This window comes from Ambystoma mexicanum, chromosome 4q (assembly GCF_040938575.1).
Source record: "Ambystoma mexicanum isolate Mex_15411 chromosome 4q, UKY_AmexF1_1, whole genome shotgun sequence".
Taxonomy (NCBI): Eukaryota; Metazoa; Chordata; class Amphibia; order Caudata; family Ambystomatidae; genus Ambystoma; species Ambystoma mexicanum.
Window position 1 is genome coordinate 431,027,229 of NC_090928.1, and position 12,926 is coordinate 431,040,154.

General features: G+C 45.7%; 1 protein-coding gene across 1 annotated transcript in view; it reads left to right on the plus strand.

Moving 5' to 3' along the window:
- COX20 (cytochrome c oxidase assembly factor COX20) overlaps positions 1 to 12,926 on the plus strand; it is a gene marked incomplete at its 5' end in the record, with an annotated part of 328,320 nt that overhangs the window by 49,592 nt on the left and 265,802 nt on the right. The window contains one exon of the mRNA XM_069608008.1: positions 10,075 to 10,164. Within this exon, the coding sequence (XP_069464109.1) occupies positions 10,075 to 10,164 (90 nt within the window). The remainder of the gene's footprint in view (positions 1 to 10,074; positions 10,165 to 12,926) is intronic.

The following is a 12,926-nucleotide window of genomic DNA, read 5'->3' on the forward strand; positions in this document are numbered from 1 at the left end:
AGCTGCAATTAGTTCAAGTGAAGTCTTCCTGTTACAGGAAACTTGGTGTACCTAGCCTTTCTACCTCAATGGTTCCCAGATAGTGTATCGTCTTGCAACTCCCGCGGCTCGGGCCACAAAAATGAAATTAATTCAGTCTTAATAAACGTGTATGATCCCCCGGTGGCCTTCAAACCAAAGATCTATAGGGGATAATATAATTGCACGAGTTCGCGCCAACAAGTTGCATTGCAATAGCTGGGGATGTGAACTTTGGAAATGTGCATCGTTCTGTGCCCTCTGACACCAAAGGGGATTGCGAATGGTCTTGTTTCCTGGCTTCCCATTACTTAGTTTTCCTGGCCTTTTGAACAGATGCTGGCCTCGAGCCGTCATATACATGAACTAATGGTAAAGTTGACTCATATCGACTACATAATTACAGACACTGCCACAAAAGTAAGATGCAGCTCTGTAAATGTAGTTTGAGCGATCACGGAGCCCTAAAATGGCTTCTCCATATTTACACTCCGTAAACGTCTGAATACGTGAGTGCTCAAGTCACTTCAAAATCACAAGGAAATCTTCTATTGGGCAGCATTGAACATTAAGGAATGAAATGATGCACTGTGGTGTGACCGTGAGGTTTTGCATGTGGCCTTGCGGAATACTCATTGGGATTTAGAGAGTGTAGTCCAGGCTAATAATGGTACTACATGGGGGGTGAAAAAAAAATTGTGGTGGCATGAAATACTATGGCAATAAAAACAGAAACCCTTATGATGGGCAAGTTCAGACTGGCTTTGGACTTGATGGTTCTGAACCAATTTATAATCCATGCCACATTCTATAGAGAGACTGACTCATTATGAGCTGGGTGGTATTCCGAGGGATTTCCGCCCAGCTGAATTACTGTTACCGCCACTTAGTCCAGCGGAATTACTGCCGGATTACATGTGGCAGTGTAAATCCCCATTTTTATTGGACTTGATGGGGCTTTTTTGGCGGAATTACCGCAGTAGAATTTTCAATTTTTCAGTGGTGAGTGGCAGTATTTACCTCCCAGGATTTTCCTGGAGATAAATCTTCCACTCCATGGCCCGATCTTCTCATTTGGCGTAGCAGAGTTACTGTCAATTTTACTGCTTACCACCATATTCATATAAGGCCCAATGTCATTCATATCGAAGGAGTATTGACTAGCATTGATAGAACTTCACAACACTTATCATGTTATTTGTCAAAGTTGCAAGTCTTTTAATGCCTGAAGGGAACTTCTAATTTTGGGCACTTGCATTTGGGGTGAGAATGGCTCCCAGGATATTTACAAAACATTTATTTTGTATCGTCTTTTTTTTTTTTTGTGCACCTAGACAGGATCTAAAATGTCCATATTTGAACAATTGGTTGGTCAGGTTGGCATCCAGGGCCACAGCATCATCTCTGGTACAAAGGATGTCAGTGCTTCACTGGGGATTCCTGAAAAATTGGTATGTGTCCCATTTGGAGGTTCAGGAACTAACATTTATTGGGACACCGTTTTGCACAAAGACAGAGAGCAGATCTACCGAAGGAGAGAGCGATCCATCCCTAGAATGTGTTGAACACGTTTATTTGGGGGAATCCACATCTGCCAAGAGGTTGTTGCAAGTGCAGGGGTACTGCATTTGAGGACTTTAGTGACACACATACTCTCCATTAAAACATTAGACATTACTGCAAAACGTATATCTTTGTGATCTTTTGATAATAAGTATATTGGGAGCTGTTCTGGTACCTGGGAAGGAAAGAAAAAACAGTCCGCACTGGGAGATGGAAGAATTCAGTAGAGTACGGCCTTATGATTATGATGAAAGCATATATTGTGAAGACTTATTGTCCATTGGGAGGAAAGGAATTGGCATTTAGAGGTGAAGGGATTCAATGTAGTGCAGCCTTGTGATCTTTGGTGAATGGAGATAAATGGGCCCGGGCACCAATGATAAAGTGGCTCTCAATTGCAATGTGCATTTTACCTAAAAGTAAAACAAAATTAAAATAAATAACCTATAAGTGCATTTTCAACCGCATTTGCTCAGTAACATTTGTCAAACCTACCAGCTGTACAGTGCAATAACTCGCCAGACTTGCACGAACCAGCACGTTGGGCTGGAACTATGGGTATTGTACCATTTCCCCCATGTCAGTCAGAACCTGTTGGTGTGAAGTATATTCGGTGCTCCTCCCGTGTTCCAATCGTGGGGAACAAAGCCATCAGTACTGTAGTTAGTACTTGTGTTGGAGGGGTTAATTGCAGTGCAGCCTTTTGATCTTGGGAAAACCATACACTACCCCTGACCACGTGCCTTGTGGCATCGAAGGGTGCGGGGGGGGATGGAAACAATTCGCACCAAAATTGAATGTATTCTTACAGAGCAGCCTTGCAATCTTGGGCACAGAGTATATTTTGAACACTTACCCTCCAACATGTGACATGGTTTATACACTGTGCAGGATCATTTATTTCTGTGTGAGGAGTTCACCTTTATCTTCTACCATCCCCTGTGACCTAAAGAAAGATACTGCCTTGGGGCAAGCGGAATGGCAGAGGTTTGCATTCTGGGCAGATGCAGGTTGCCTGTGCTGTCTCCCCTTTGCCTGCTTCCTGGCTGTAACCTTCTTGAATTGTGCCTAGAGACCATGCAAATGGCAGTGGCGCACAGCATAAATCCAATCAACCTAACACGGACAAAATCAGATTCTGAATCTGCTTTGAGGGAGGATCATGTAATTTGCATTCATTTCTGTTGACCATAGGCACTCCATACTCTTCTGTAACCTGCATTATGTAATATCAAATGTTAGATTATTTCAAAATGAAATGTTGCACCAATAGCAACCTTAAAAATGGATTTCTACTATCCAAGAGTGGCACTCTTCCGATAGGGCAGGGTCTCGGACCCGCGATGCATACGATGCAGTCGCGAGGAAGGAACCTTCTTCCACATCATATGGGAATGCGACGAAATACAGCAACTATGGCGGAAATGCTGTGACACACTGTCCAGAGTCATGGGAAAGCCAATACAAAGGGGACCAAAGCAACTCCTGTTAGGGATTTCCGATGAATGTGACCTGACCCGGTATGAGAAACTGCTCTGGTCAACCGCTACAGCGATACTGAGAAGGAACATTGCGCAGCTATGGGGATCGGAAAGAACACCTAGCTATGATCAATGGATCACAGACGTGGACATTTGTGTAACAATGGAACGCAGGGTATACACAGCAAGGGGATGCCCGCAAAAAGCGAGCAAAGATGGGAAGACGATGGCTAAGTCCCCGAAGCAGCGTCACTGGTAATAGGAGCGTTAAGGGCAAGGTGCCCATGGACGGGTGGGCCCGGCCCACGAGGGCTGTGTCCTGTGTTCCCTCATCAAAGACTAGATGGTCCAAGGGGCAGAGGCCCCTCCCCAATCTTGTTTTGACCCCCCTTATGGTTTACCCTCTGTCTCTTCCTTCCCCTGCAATGCACAGTGTTATGTGTAATGTTTATGTATGTGTGAACAATGTAATACATTTTTTGATAAAAAATAGATTTCAAACATACTTTACTTTTTTTTTTCTTCATTTTTTAAAGTTTAATTATTAAACTTACTAATAAGAAAATAGCTGTTGAAATGCCCAGCCCACCATGGAAGGCTTGTAAGATAAATTCTGCTACGGGACCTGTGGCGAAATGGTGATGATCGGCCTGTTCACACCCTACATCTCAAAACCCTGAAAGATGATGGAGATGCAGTAGGGCCCACTGACTGAGTGGAGCCCAAGTAGGGGGCAAAGAGCAGTTGAAAGTGGGGGCTCCAGGTGCTCACTGCTCCTCGAGATGGTGGCTGGAGAAGTATCCAGTCATTATGTCGGAAAATAAATTTCGACATACAAATATGTCGAATCAAAAGTGGATTTTTTTTTTGTTTAGTTGGCCAAAAAAAGATGTTTTATAAAAATAAATAATAATAAAAAAAAAATACAGGGGTTTGGGCATATTTGTATTTTGAAATTTAGAAATAGTGACTGTCGAAAAAGTCACTATAAACCGTCTGGAGACACATGGCCCCGATATCCCAGTCCCCTCCATGTGAAGGTTGCACCCCCCCATGAGACATGCTTTTGGATCGATTCCAGGCTGCATGGCATGGGAAGCAACCGGTGGGGTGACTGGTTTGCAGAGGAGAAGGAGGAGGCGGCAATGAAGTGTCCCTGCTGCCTCAGACCAAGTGTGCCACTCTAGCCCCCCACTGTACAGGAAGAGGCTGAGCTGTTGGCTGCAGGGAGAGTCCTCAGCCCTGACCACACTACTACATTTGACCAAATGTGACCGAAAGATGCGGGCTTCCCATGCCCGCATTGCCTAGAAGACCTATCGGTTGTTTGCGTCACGGGATGCCTGGTGGGAGGCCTCTGGAAACTGCTGCTGGCTGTTGGTTAACTGCTCTGCCACTGCTCCATGCTTGCTGGTGGGCTCTACATACTGAGAGCCCCTCTCTACCGACGCACCGAATCACCATGGAGCGTAGAGGTCCCCCTTAATGTCGCTGAGCAACATACATTTTGGGTGACTAGCTTCCCAGGGACCCCTTTCTGACGCTCAGACCATAGTGGCATTTAGTGGGGCTGCCGGACTGGCATTTATCCTAGACACTCGAGGACCGACTTCGATGTCGTTGGAGGGTGTGCCCCGTGGACTTGTTGGCAGTGCCGCTATTTTCCGGGAACGATTCCAGGTCTATGGGAGAGGTCTGGGAATTGGTTAAACCTGCTCCATGAATCCCAATGAAGATTTGCAGAGGGTGTCATTTTATTACTTGAATGGTAGACAAACTATTAAAACACCATGGAGAGGGTGCATGAAGGTAGAGCAAAGCAATGGTGCCCACTAAAGACACAAATGTTTGCAACCTCAATGTGCAGGACCATGCTTAAAGGATCTGGTTGCTTTCCAAATTTCCCCCCCCCCCCGCACTCACTGGGACGCTCAGAATGCAGCTCTGGCACCCAAAACACAGCCCAGGATGATGGAAAACCTATTCCTCTTGGTGGCACCGATATTCAAATAAGAGCCACTTTGAAAAAGCCACTTTGGAAAGCAATGTTACAAATTCAGCTGCTGAGTGGTGTAAGAATGTTCTGGTAACCAAGGCAGAATCTGTGACTATAACCACAAATGGAGCTGATCTCTAGAGTTGGCTAGCTGGACAGGCAAGCGGTTGCACAAAATAGATCCCGGTTTAACAATGTCAAGGTTTGAGGGCTCCTGCAAGGAGACCTGAGATGCATATCTCATTTGTAGGTGCAGATGGGCGTGGCCAACAGCTGCCCACAGAAGATGGCTGGTGCTTGAGCTCCTATCGTTCCTCGCTCAGATCTTTGGCGGCTTTAATTTTTGGGTGATGGAATGCTGTTGGACTTCAGATATACAGCAAGGCTACCGTTCTTGCTGATAGCTAATCATTAACCTGTTATGTTATTGTGCATTTGTATAGCGCCGTATATATGTACCAATCACAAAGCGTTGTGGGCTGAACGCCCTTGGGGACCGAAGTCCAGGTCAGTGGAGAGTTTGGTAGTATAAAGTGCTTGGGTGCACTTGGTATGTGTGCAGCCACAGTGATTTACGCAGGGTTGGCTGCATTCTAATGCTAGGTGTGTGGTGCAGTGGTTGTGAGCGATCAGTGTAATGTGTGCAGAAGGTGTGTGGTCTCCGAGTCTGCATTCTGACTGCCGTGATGCCTGTGTAGGAAATTATGTGTGCAGCTCGGCCAATTTTCGCGAGGTATAGCTGCATTCTAAGCGACTGTTGAGGTGTCCATGGAGAAGTGTAGGTATGTGTGCAGCTAGGTCCAAATTGATTGAGGGGTATAGCTGTAAGGTTGAGAGTGAGCATATCGGTAAGAATGGGTGTCTGTGATTGCCTGTAGGAGGCGAGGCCCCTGGTTACTTTCAGTGAGTGAGGAGCAAGTCTTGGCTGTTCTGGTGGTTCGTGGTAGTGGAATTCTGAGAGGGTAACTCTGGCTGGTGCTGAGAATGTTGTTAGCCTGGATGGACCAGCCCTGCCTTTTGCCAAAAGGTAGGAATGTTGCCATTTTGCCAGTTGTAGGTGTCGGAGGGCCCATTTTCCGGGTCCCTTGTCATAGTTGGTGACGGGACGCACAGTGGTTCCTGACGCGTTGTGATTATCGCATGATACTGCGGTACTGTTGTAGGTCTTCCGGGTCTCTGGTTCTAGTTTGTGATATAAGGCTGAGTACATGCATTTGGTGCTTGTTTGTGATTGTCGTATGATTCTCCAGAGAATCTGGCCATGCATAGTCATTATTGTGCCTATGGTGTGGGAGTTCTGTCGCTTTATTCTTAGGTTTGCCAGGGGTGCCTCATCTGATCATGTACCACCTTGTGTACCTTTATAGGGAGCAAGACATTTCCCAACCATAGTCTTAGAACCATAGAGCTATGGGCTCTGCTTTTCTGACACTGATTTGGTACCCATATGGGTAGGGTTAAACACTGTTACAGTGACTGAGAGAGGAGTTATTACATTTCTGGGGATGTGGTGGTGCGTAAGGTCTGCGGATAGGTTTGTAAGGAAGCTGTTGGCATCTAGTGCACTTGCGCTATGCTTCCTTATGGTAGGTGGTGAGTACGCTTGGTTAGGGTGTTGCGTTCTGGTTTCAAGTTGATATATGCCAAAGGCATCTCTTGGCATGTCAGGTCTGGTGCCGGTGGGCTTGCGTGGCTACAGCATAACTAATATGGTGAGGTCATGTCTTAGGTTTGTAATTGGGAGCACCAGAGTTTGGGCACAGGGGCGGGGATTGTGAAGGGTGCAAGGCTTTTGTTGGTCGAGCTGGGGTGCGGAATTGCACGCCAGTCTCCCGTTCGATTTCTGTTTCACAACATTTCCTATTTCCGAGGCAATTGTTTTATTGGCCGGCTTGTGTGGCCCGACTGTTCCTGTTTTTTGAAATGATGCAGTTCTATTTGAAATTTTACATCTGCTTATTGGTGTGGGGATGGTGGCCTTAGACGGTCATTTTCATGGATTAGGGAAAAGCAAGGTTTTCAATGCTTCTCAGAAAGCCATGTAGTCCTGGTTGCGTTGGATGTGGGCAGGCACAGAGTTCCACAGTGTTGGTACCAAGGTGGAATAGGCCGACCCTCCAAGCCTGGCTGAATTAGAGGCTGGAATTCCTACCGGACAATATGGATCCTAGCACCCTAGTCGAAGAGTATAACCAAGCTATGACCACTACTCTTGACAACATTGCCCCACTAAAACTTAGAAATAGTAAGCCCAAAAACCATCTCAACAATTGGTTCACTCCTCATCTAAAAACTCTAAGACTAGACGAAAGAAAATGCGAAACTGCCTGCAAACTCCACCCTACCCAAGAAAACAAGTTAAAATGAACAAAAATTTCATCCCAATACAAGAAGGATATACTCCAGGTAAAGCAAGACACCTACAATGCCAGAATCTTGCAAGCAAACTCGAGCACCACGGAACTCTTCACAATAATAAAAGAATTAGAAAAACCCATCACAGCCCAAGACAACTGTGTCAAAGATGAAACTTGGTGCTCTGATATCCAGCACGCATTAGCTAACAAAGTGACGAACCTTCAAAACAAAATTGCACAAAAAAGCCTCTGTCACCACACCACCACCTAACAAAATAACTCCACTCAAAATCAATCATGCCACCTAATTTCACTTCTCTGAAGTCTCCATTAGAGAGGTTGAGAAAGTCATATTGGGTCTTAAACCTTCTAAAGGCAAAGGTGACCAATACCCAGCACAATTTATCAAGGACGCTGCTAGGGACCCATCACCTTTCATCACTGAACTTATTAATGCCTCCTTCACATCCGGCACGATACCCAGTAATCTTGAAGAATCTTGGGTACTCCCACTTCTTAAAAAAACAAACGCTTGCCCCTGCCATACCGACCAACTACAGGCCCATCACTATGGTGCCATTCCTTTTGAAAATCCTAGATAAGGTAGCGCATATCCAAATCCCGAACTTCCTAGAACTCAACCAACTCTTAGGCTCTCGACATTACATGGCACAGAAACTGCTCTCATTGATTTAAAAACCCAAATAGACAAATTAAGAGACAATGGCAAGCTAGCACTACTCCTCCTCCTGGACCTGTCAGCGGCTTTTGACTTGGTGGACCACAATGTCTTATGTAGACACCTGGACTCAGCTGCCCACTTTTCCAGCGAGGCCATAGCGCGGATACAATCCTTTCTCAGTGACCGAACCATGAGGGTCTTCTCACTCTCGGCAGCCGCGGACACCATCCCCATCACTTGCAGGGTGCCCCAGGGCTCATGTGTTTCCTCCAACCTTGTATAATATATTCACAAAACCCCTGTTTGATGAGTTGGACCGTCTGGGTATCACCTACACTAATTATGCAGATGATACTCCGATCCTCCTACCACTTACCGGGGACTACTGCAAGGGCTCAGCAATAGTGAATAGAATTTACAGCGTTTTTCAGACATGGATGGCCACTCACAGCCTCTGTCTGAACGTTGACAAAACGGAACTGCTCATCCTGGGATCCACATCTCTTCTCACTAGACTTGGAACAAACTACTCCTCATTCCTCGTTGATGGGAACCTTATCAAGGTTGCCAAGGAAGTAAAAACACAAGGTTTTTACTTGGACTCCACCTTAGCATTCACGAAACAGGTGAACTCCCTAGCCTCCACGACAGCATATACATGCAAACTAATCAGAGCTAGCAAACACTTACTCTCAGCCAACAGCTGCATGACCCTAGCTAGAGCTCTCATTTTATCTAGACTAGACTACTGTAATGCCCTCTACATTGGAGCGAACAAATATATCGCCAACAAAATACAGACACTCCAAAACAATGCCCTCAGAGCGGCACTCACTATCTCTAGGAAAGAACATATCTCTGAAACTAGAAGAAAACACAAGTGGCTATCCACACTGGAGAAAATAAAACAAAAAACGGCCTCCCTCACTCATAAAAGCGATTTTCTAGAAAAATGTCTTCTAGACCCACAACACTAGTCAACTCGAACTGCCTTCAGGTGCCTCGATTTAAACTATCTACTATTGGAGGTACCAGTTTCCCAGTCAAAGCAGCTCAACTACGGAATTCACTACCCACCACACTTAGAATGGACCAAACCTTCACCAAATTCAGACAAAATTTAATTATATGGCTCTTAGAGAACGCCGACAAATGAACTCGCTGAACTTGATCTCACGTGAAAATAACTACATTACCTCTGAATATTGACTGCCTGTTGTTTTGTCCCACCACTGTCTACTATATGTATTCTACACTTATATTTACTAGTTTAGATGTTTTTTATTAGACGTTTTTCTTGGATGCCATTACCATGTAACCCATGTACTAAGCTGTATGACTTCTTATTGCCAGTTCCCTGATAACTTTGGGTCCGGCACGCATAATAAATACTACACAAACTAGTAGGAGGCCCATGCTTCACCTAAGGGTGCGAGTTGGATGGTAGGGCATAATGTTCTCATGGAGGTATGTCAGGCCGGCCTTGTGCACTGCTTGGTGGGTGATGCATAGGATTTTGAGTACTCTTCATCCAATAGGGAGCCAGTGAAGGGTGCGGAGTGCAGGCGAGATGTGGTCCTTTCATCCTAGTGCAAGATGGAGTCTGGCGGCTGCATTTTGGACTCTTTGGAGTTTGAGTTGGTGGGCCGGTGCACCCAAGTACAAGGAGTTTGCATAATCCAGTCTAGGCATGACAGTGGACATAATAGATGCCAGTCCGTTGGGGTAGTTGAGGTAAGGGAAGATGTCTCAGAAGCCTGAGGTGGTAGTGGCAGGATTTGGATACAGTGTTGATCTGGTGGAACAGGGTTAGATCAGAGTCCATTGTGCAGCCAAGGGTTTTGACTGTGTTGGAGTTAGGTGGGGTGCCAAAGAGGGTGGCCATGGCAGTGGTTGTGGGAGTAGAGATGTGTTGCCATATACCATGTTCTTTGTTTTCCCTGGATTAAGGAGGAGGTGGTTTCTTCTCTTCCACAGGTCTGTATCTCTCAGGAAGGCTGCTATGGAATGGACCCTGTTTTTGGGATTCTAAGGATAATTTGGGTGTCATCTGCATAAATATAGCAGGTAAGGTTATGCAAGCGGATGATCCCTGGGAGGTTGAAATGGAAAGGTGAGAAGAAATCACCTTGAGGTACTCTAGTGTTCCCCAGGGCAAGCAGAGGAGGTAAAAAGGGTGAGGAAAGTGATTTGTTTCCAGTTGTTGAGTGCTGATTCTCGGATTCCTAGGGAGTGGTGTCGGACGAGGAGGATTGAGTGGTTAATGGTGTCAAATACTGCTGAGAGGTCAAGGAGAACCAGTGTGGTGCATCCTTCGGAGTCAGAAAACATGCAATGAAATATGTACACATTCTTTGCTTGTTGCCATGCATTGTGTTTACGATTTTGAGGAATAAAAGGCAGATGGGACAACAAACCTTTGCACATAATTTTAAAACCCTGACAGTGTTCATTTATTTCTGCGTGAGCTAGCCTCCTAAATCCTTCTTCAGATGCGAGAGAATGGGTTGTGAATGAATTGGCCTAATAGAATGGTGCCTTGTTGACTCTGGATATTTCCGAAGATGGGTCGGCAAGCTGTCGAGGAGCAGGAGCCGTGCTTCGACCCCAGGGTAAGTGTATTCAGCTGCTTCCCCAGCTGCCGCTGCACACGCTACTTTGATCATGCCATACTCTCTAAACATACTTAACGCACATTTTCTCGCTTCTGAACGGAATCCCAGGTTTTAAAAGGAGTTTTTTTATTTGGTGGGGTGGGAGGGGGGTTTAGTTGCGTGATTATTTTGGGTTTATGTTTTATAGTTTCTTGTTTCATTCTCTCTGGGGCATTGACGCCAACCCCCTCCCTCTGTTGTCTCTGAGCTGTTGTGACTACACTTTCCCTTGTATCTGTAACGGTTTTTGCTAGTTTGTTCCCTGAATGAGGAATTCCCTACCTAACTCCCCTTCTGGCACCATCCGTTGTTCGGATTGGGCTACACCGCACATTTGTGCACCAATCAAGCGCCGGCAAGGCGCACGCCGGTTCACAGCACGAAGGCTTAGGCACAAAGGATTTGGGCCAGGCAGTTGTCTCCTTTGCAATTGGAGGGCTTTAGAGATAGTATGATTTTTTCTGTCTCTAGTATGGATACTTTTCTAAAGCTAAATGGGTGAGGGGTGTTAGCTTGGTTAAGGAGGAGCTGAGGTTGCAGTATAGACTCTGTTTGCGAAGGCAAGGAGGCTTTTTTGTTAGCAATTTTAGTTTGGAGCAGGCTAATTTTACCCGCCAGGGCATTTTGTATATTGGTGCACCAAGGCTTATTTTTAGGAATGTTGTCAGGTGGGGTTATGGGTGATTCCATTTCGCGGAGGGAGCTCCTTAGTGTCTGATTTGGCTTTGGAGATTCTGTCATTGAAGGTGTTTCTTTTGGTGTTTATGATTTCCTTTTTATACTGTTTGGTAATGGTGGCTAATTTCGTTTTGTTCTCCTCAGTGGGTGAGTGTTGCCAGATAGACTGCAACTTGGCACAAAGGCACAAAGGCTCGTGTCTTTCCTGAGCCTGTCGTATTTGACACCATTAACCACTCAATCCTCCTCGTCCGACACCACTCCCTAGGAATCCGAGAATCAGCACTCAACAACTGGAAACAAATCACTTTCCTCACCCTTTTTACCTCCTCTGCTTGCCCTGGGGAACACTAGAGTACCTCAAGGTGATTTTCTTCTCACCTTTCCATTTCAACCTCCCAGGGGCCAGAAACGTTGCCCGATTCCTACACATTGCCTCAATCATCTGGGTAAGTGTCTCCTACACCCAGCTAGCCACGCATTATACTTTCTTTGAGTCACTCGTATCGCATCTCAGCCCCACTAACCTAATGATGACATTTGTAATATACTTGCCATTTGAACGCATCCTAAAACATTAATGTGTAGCTAACCCCTGTGCCATTTGTTACAAGTCAAATTTAGTCACCACCTTTACCTCACGTTTCTGCTGGCTTAAGTGCCCTACCCAAACCGTGGTGCTACCCAATTTAAACAATTTGACTCACTCCGGACTCAAACACTGCCACACCTACTCTGTACTACTCTAGGACTACTATTATACCTTGCCTGACTTGTGCCTTAATCTGTGTTATGCCCTATGGTCGCATTAAGACCTTGCCTGACTTGTGCCTTAATCTGTGTTATGCCCTATGGTCTCATTAAGACCTTGCCTGACTTGTGCTTTAATCTGTGTTATGCCCTATGGTCGCATTAAGACCTTGCCTGACTTATGCCTGACTTGTGCCTTAATCTGTGTTATGCCCTATGGTCGCATTTAGACCTTGCCTGAACTATGCCTTAATCTGTGTTATGGCCTATGCTCACATTTAAACCTCGCCTGACTTGTGCCTTAATCTGTGTTATGCCCCTTGGTCGCATTTAGACCTTGCCTGAGCTGTGCCTTAATCAGTGTTATGCCCTTTGGTCATATTTAGAGCCTTGCCCTGATTTGTACCTTAATCTATGCTATACCCTAGGGTCGTATTTAGACCTTTGCCTGATTTGTGTCTTAATTTGTGTTATGCCATATGGTCGTATTTAGACCTGCCCGACTTATGCCCTAATCTGTGTTCGGCCCTCCCTGCCTATAATCATAATGAAAATCACCCGTTACCAACTTTTACACTCTGCCCTGAGCCTCCTTACCATCATGGCACATGCTTCCACGGCCTCATACCCAGCCAAGGATAGAAACATGAGACTGAGGGCAAGACTATCCTGTCTTCATGAACCATCCTCCTACCACAATCACGGAGGTTACATTGATCCAGCAAATAAACGTTCACAAAATCCCAA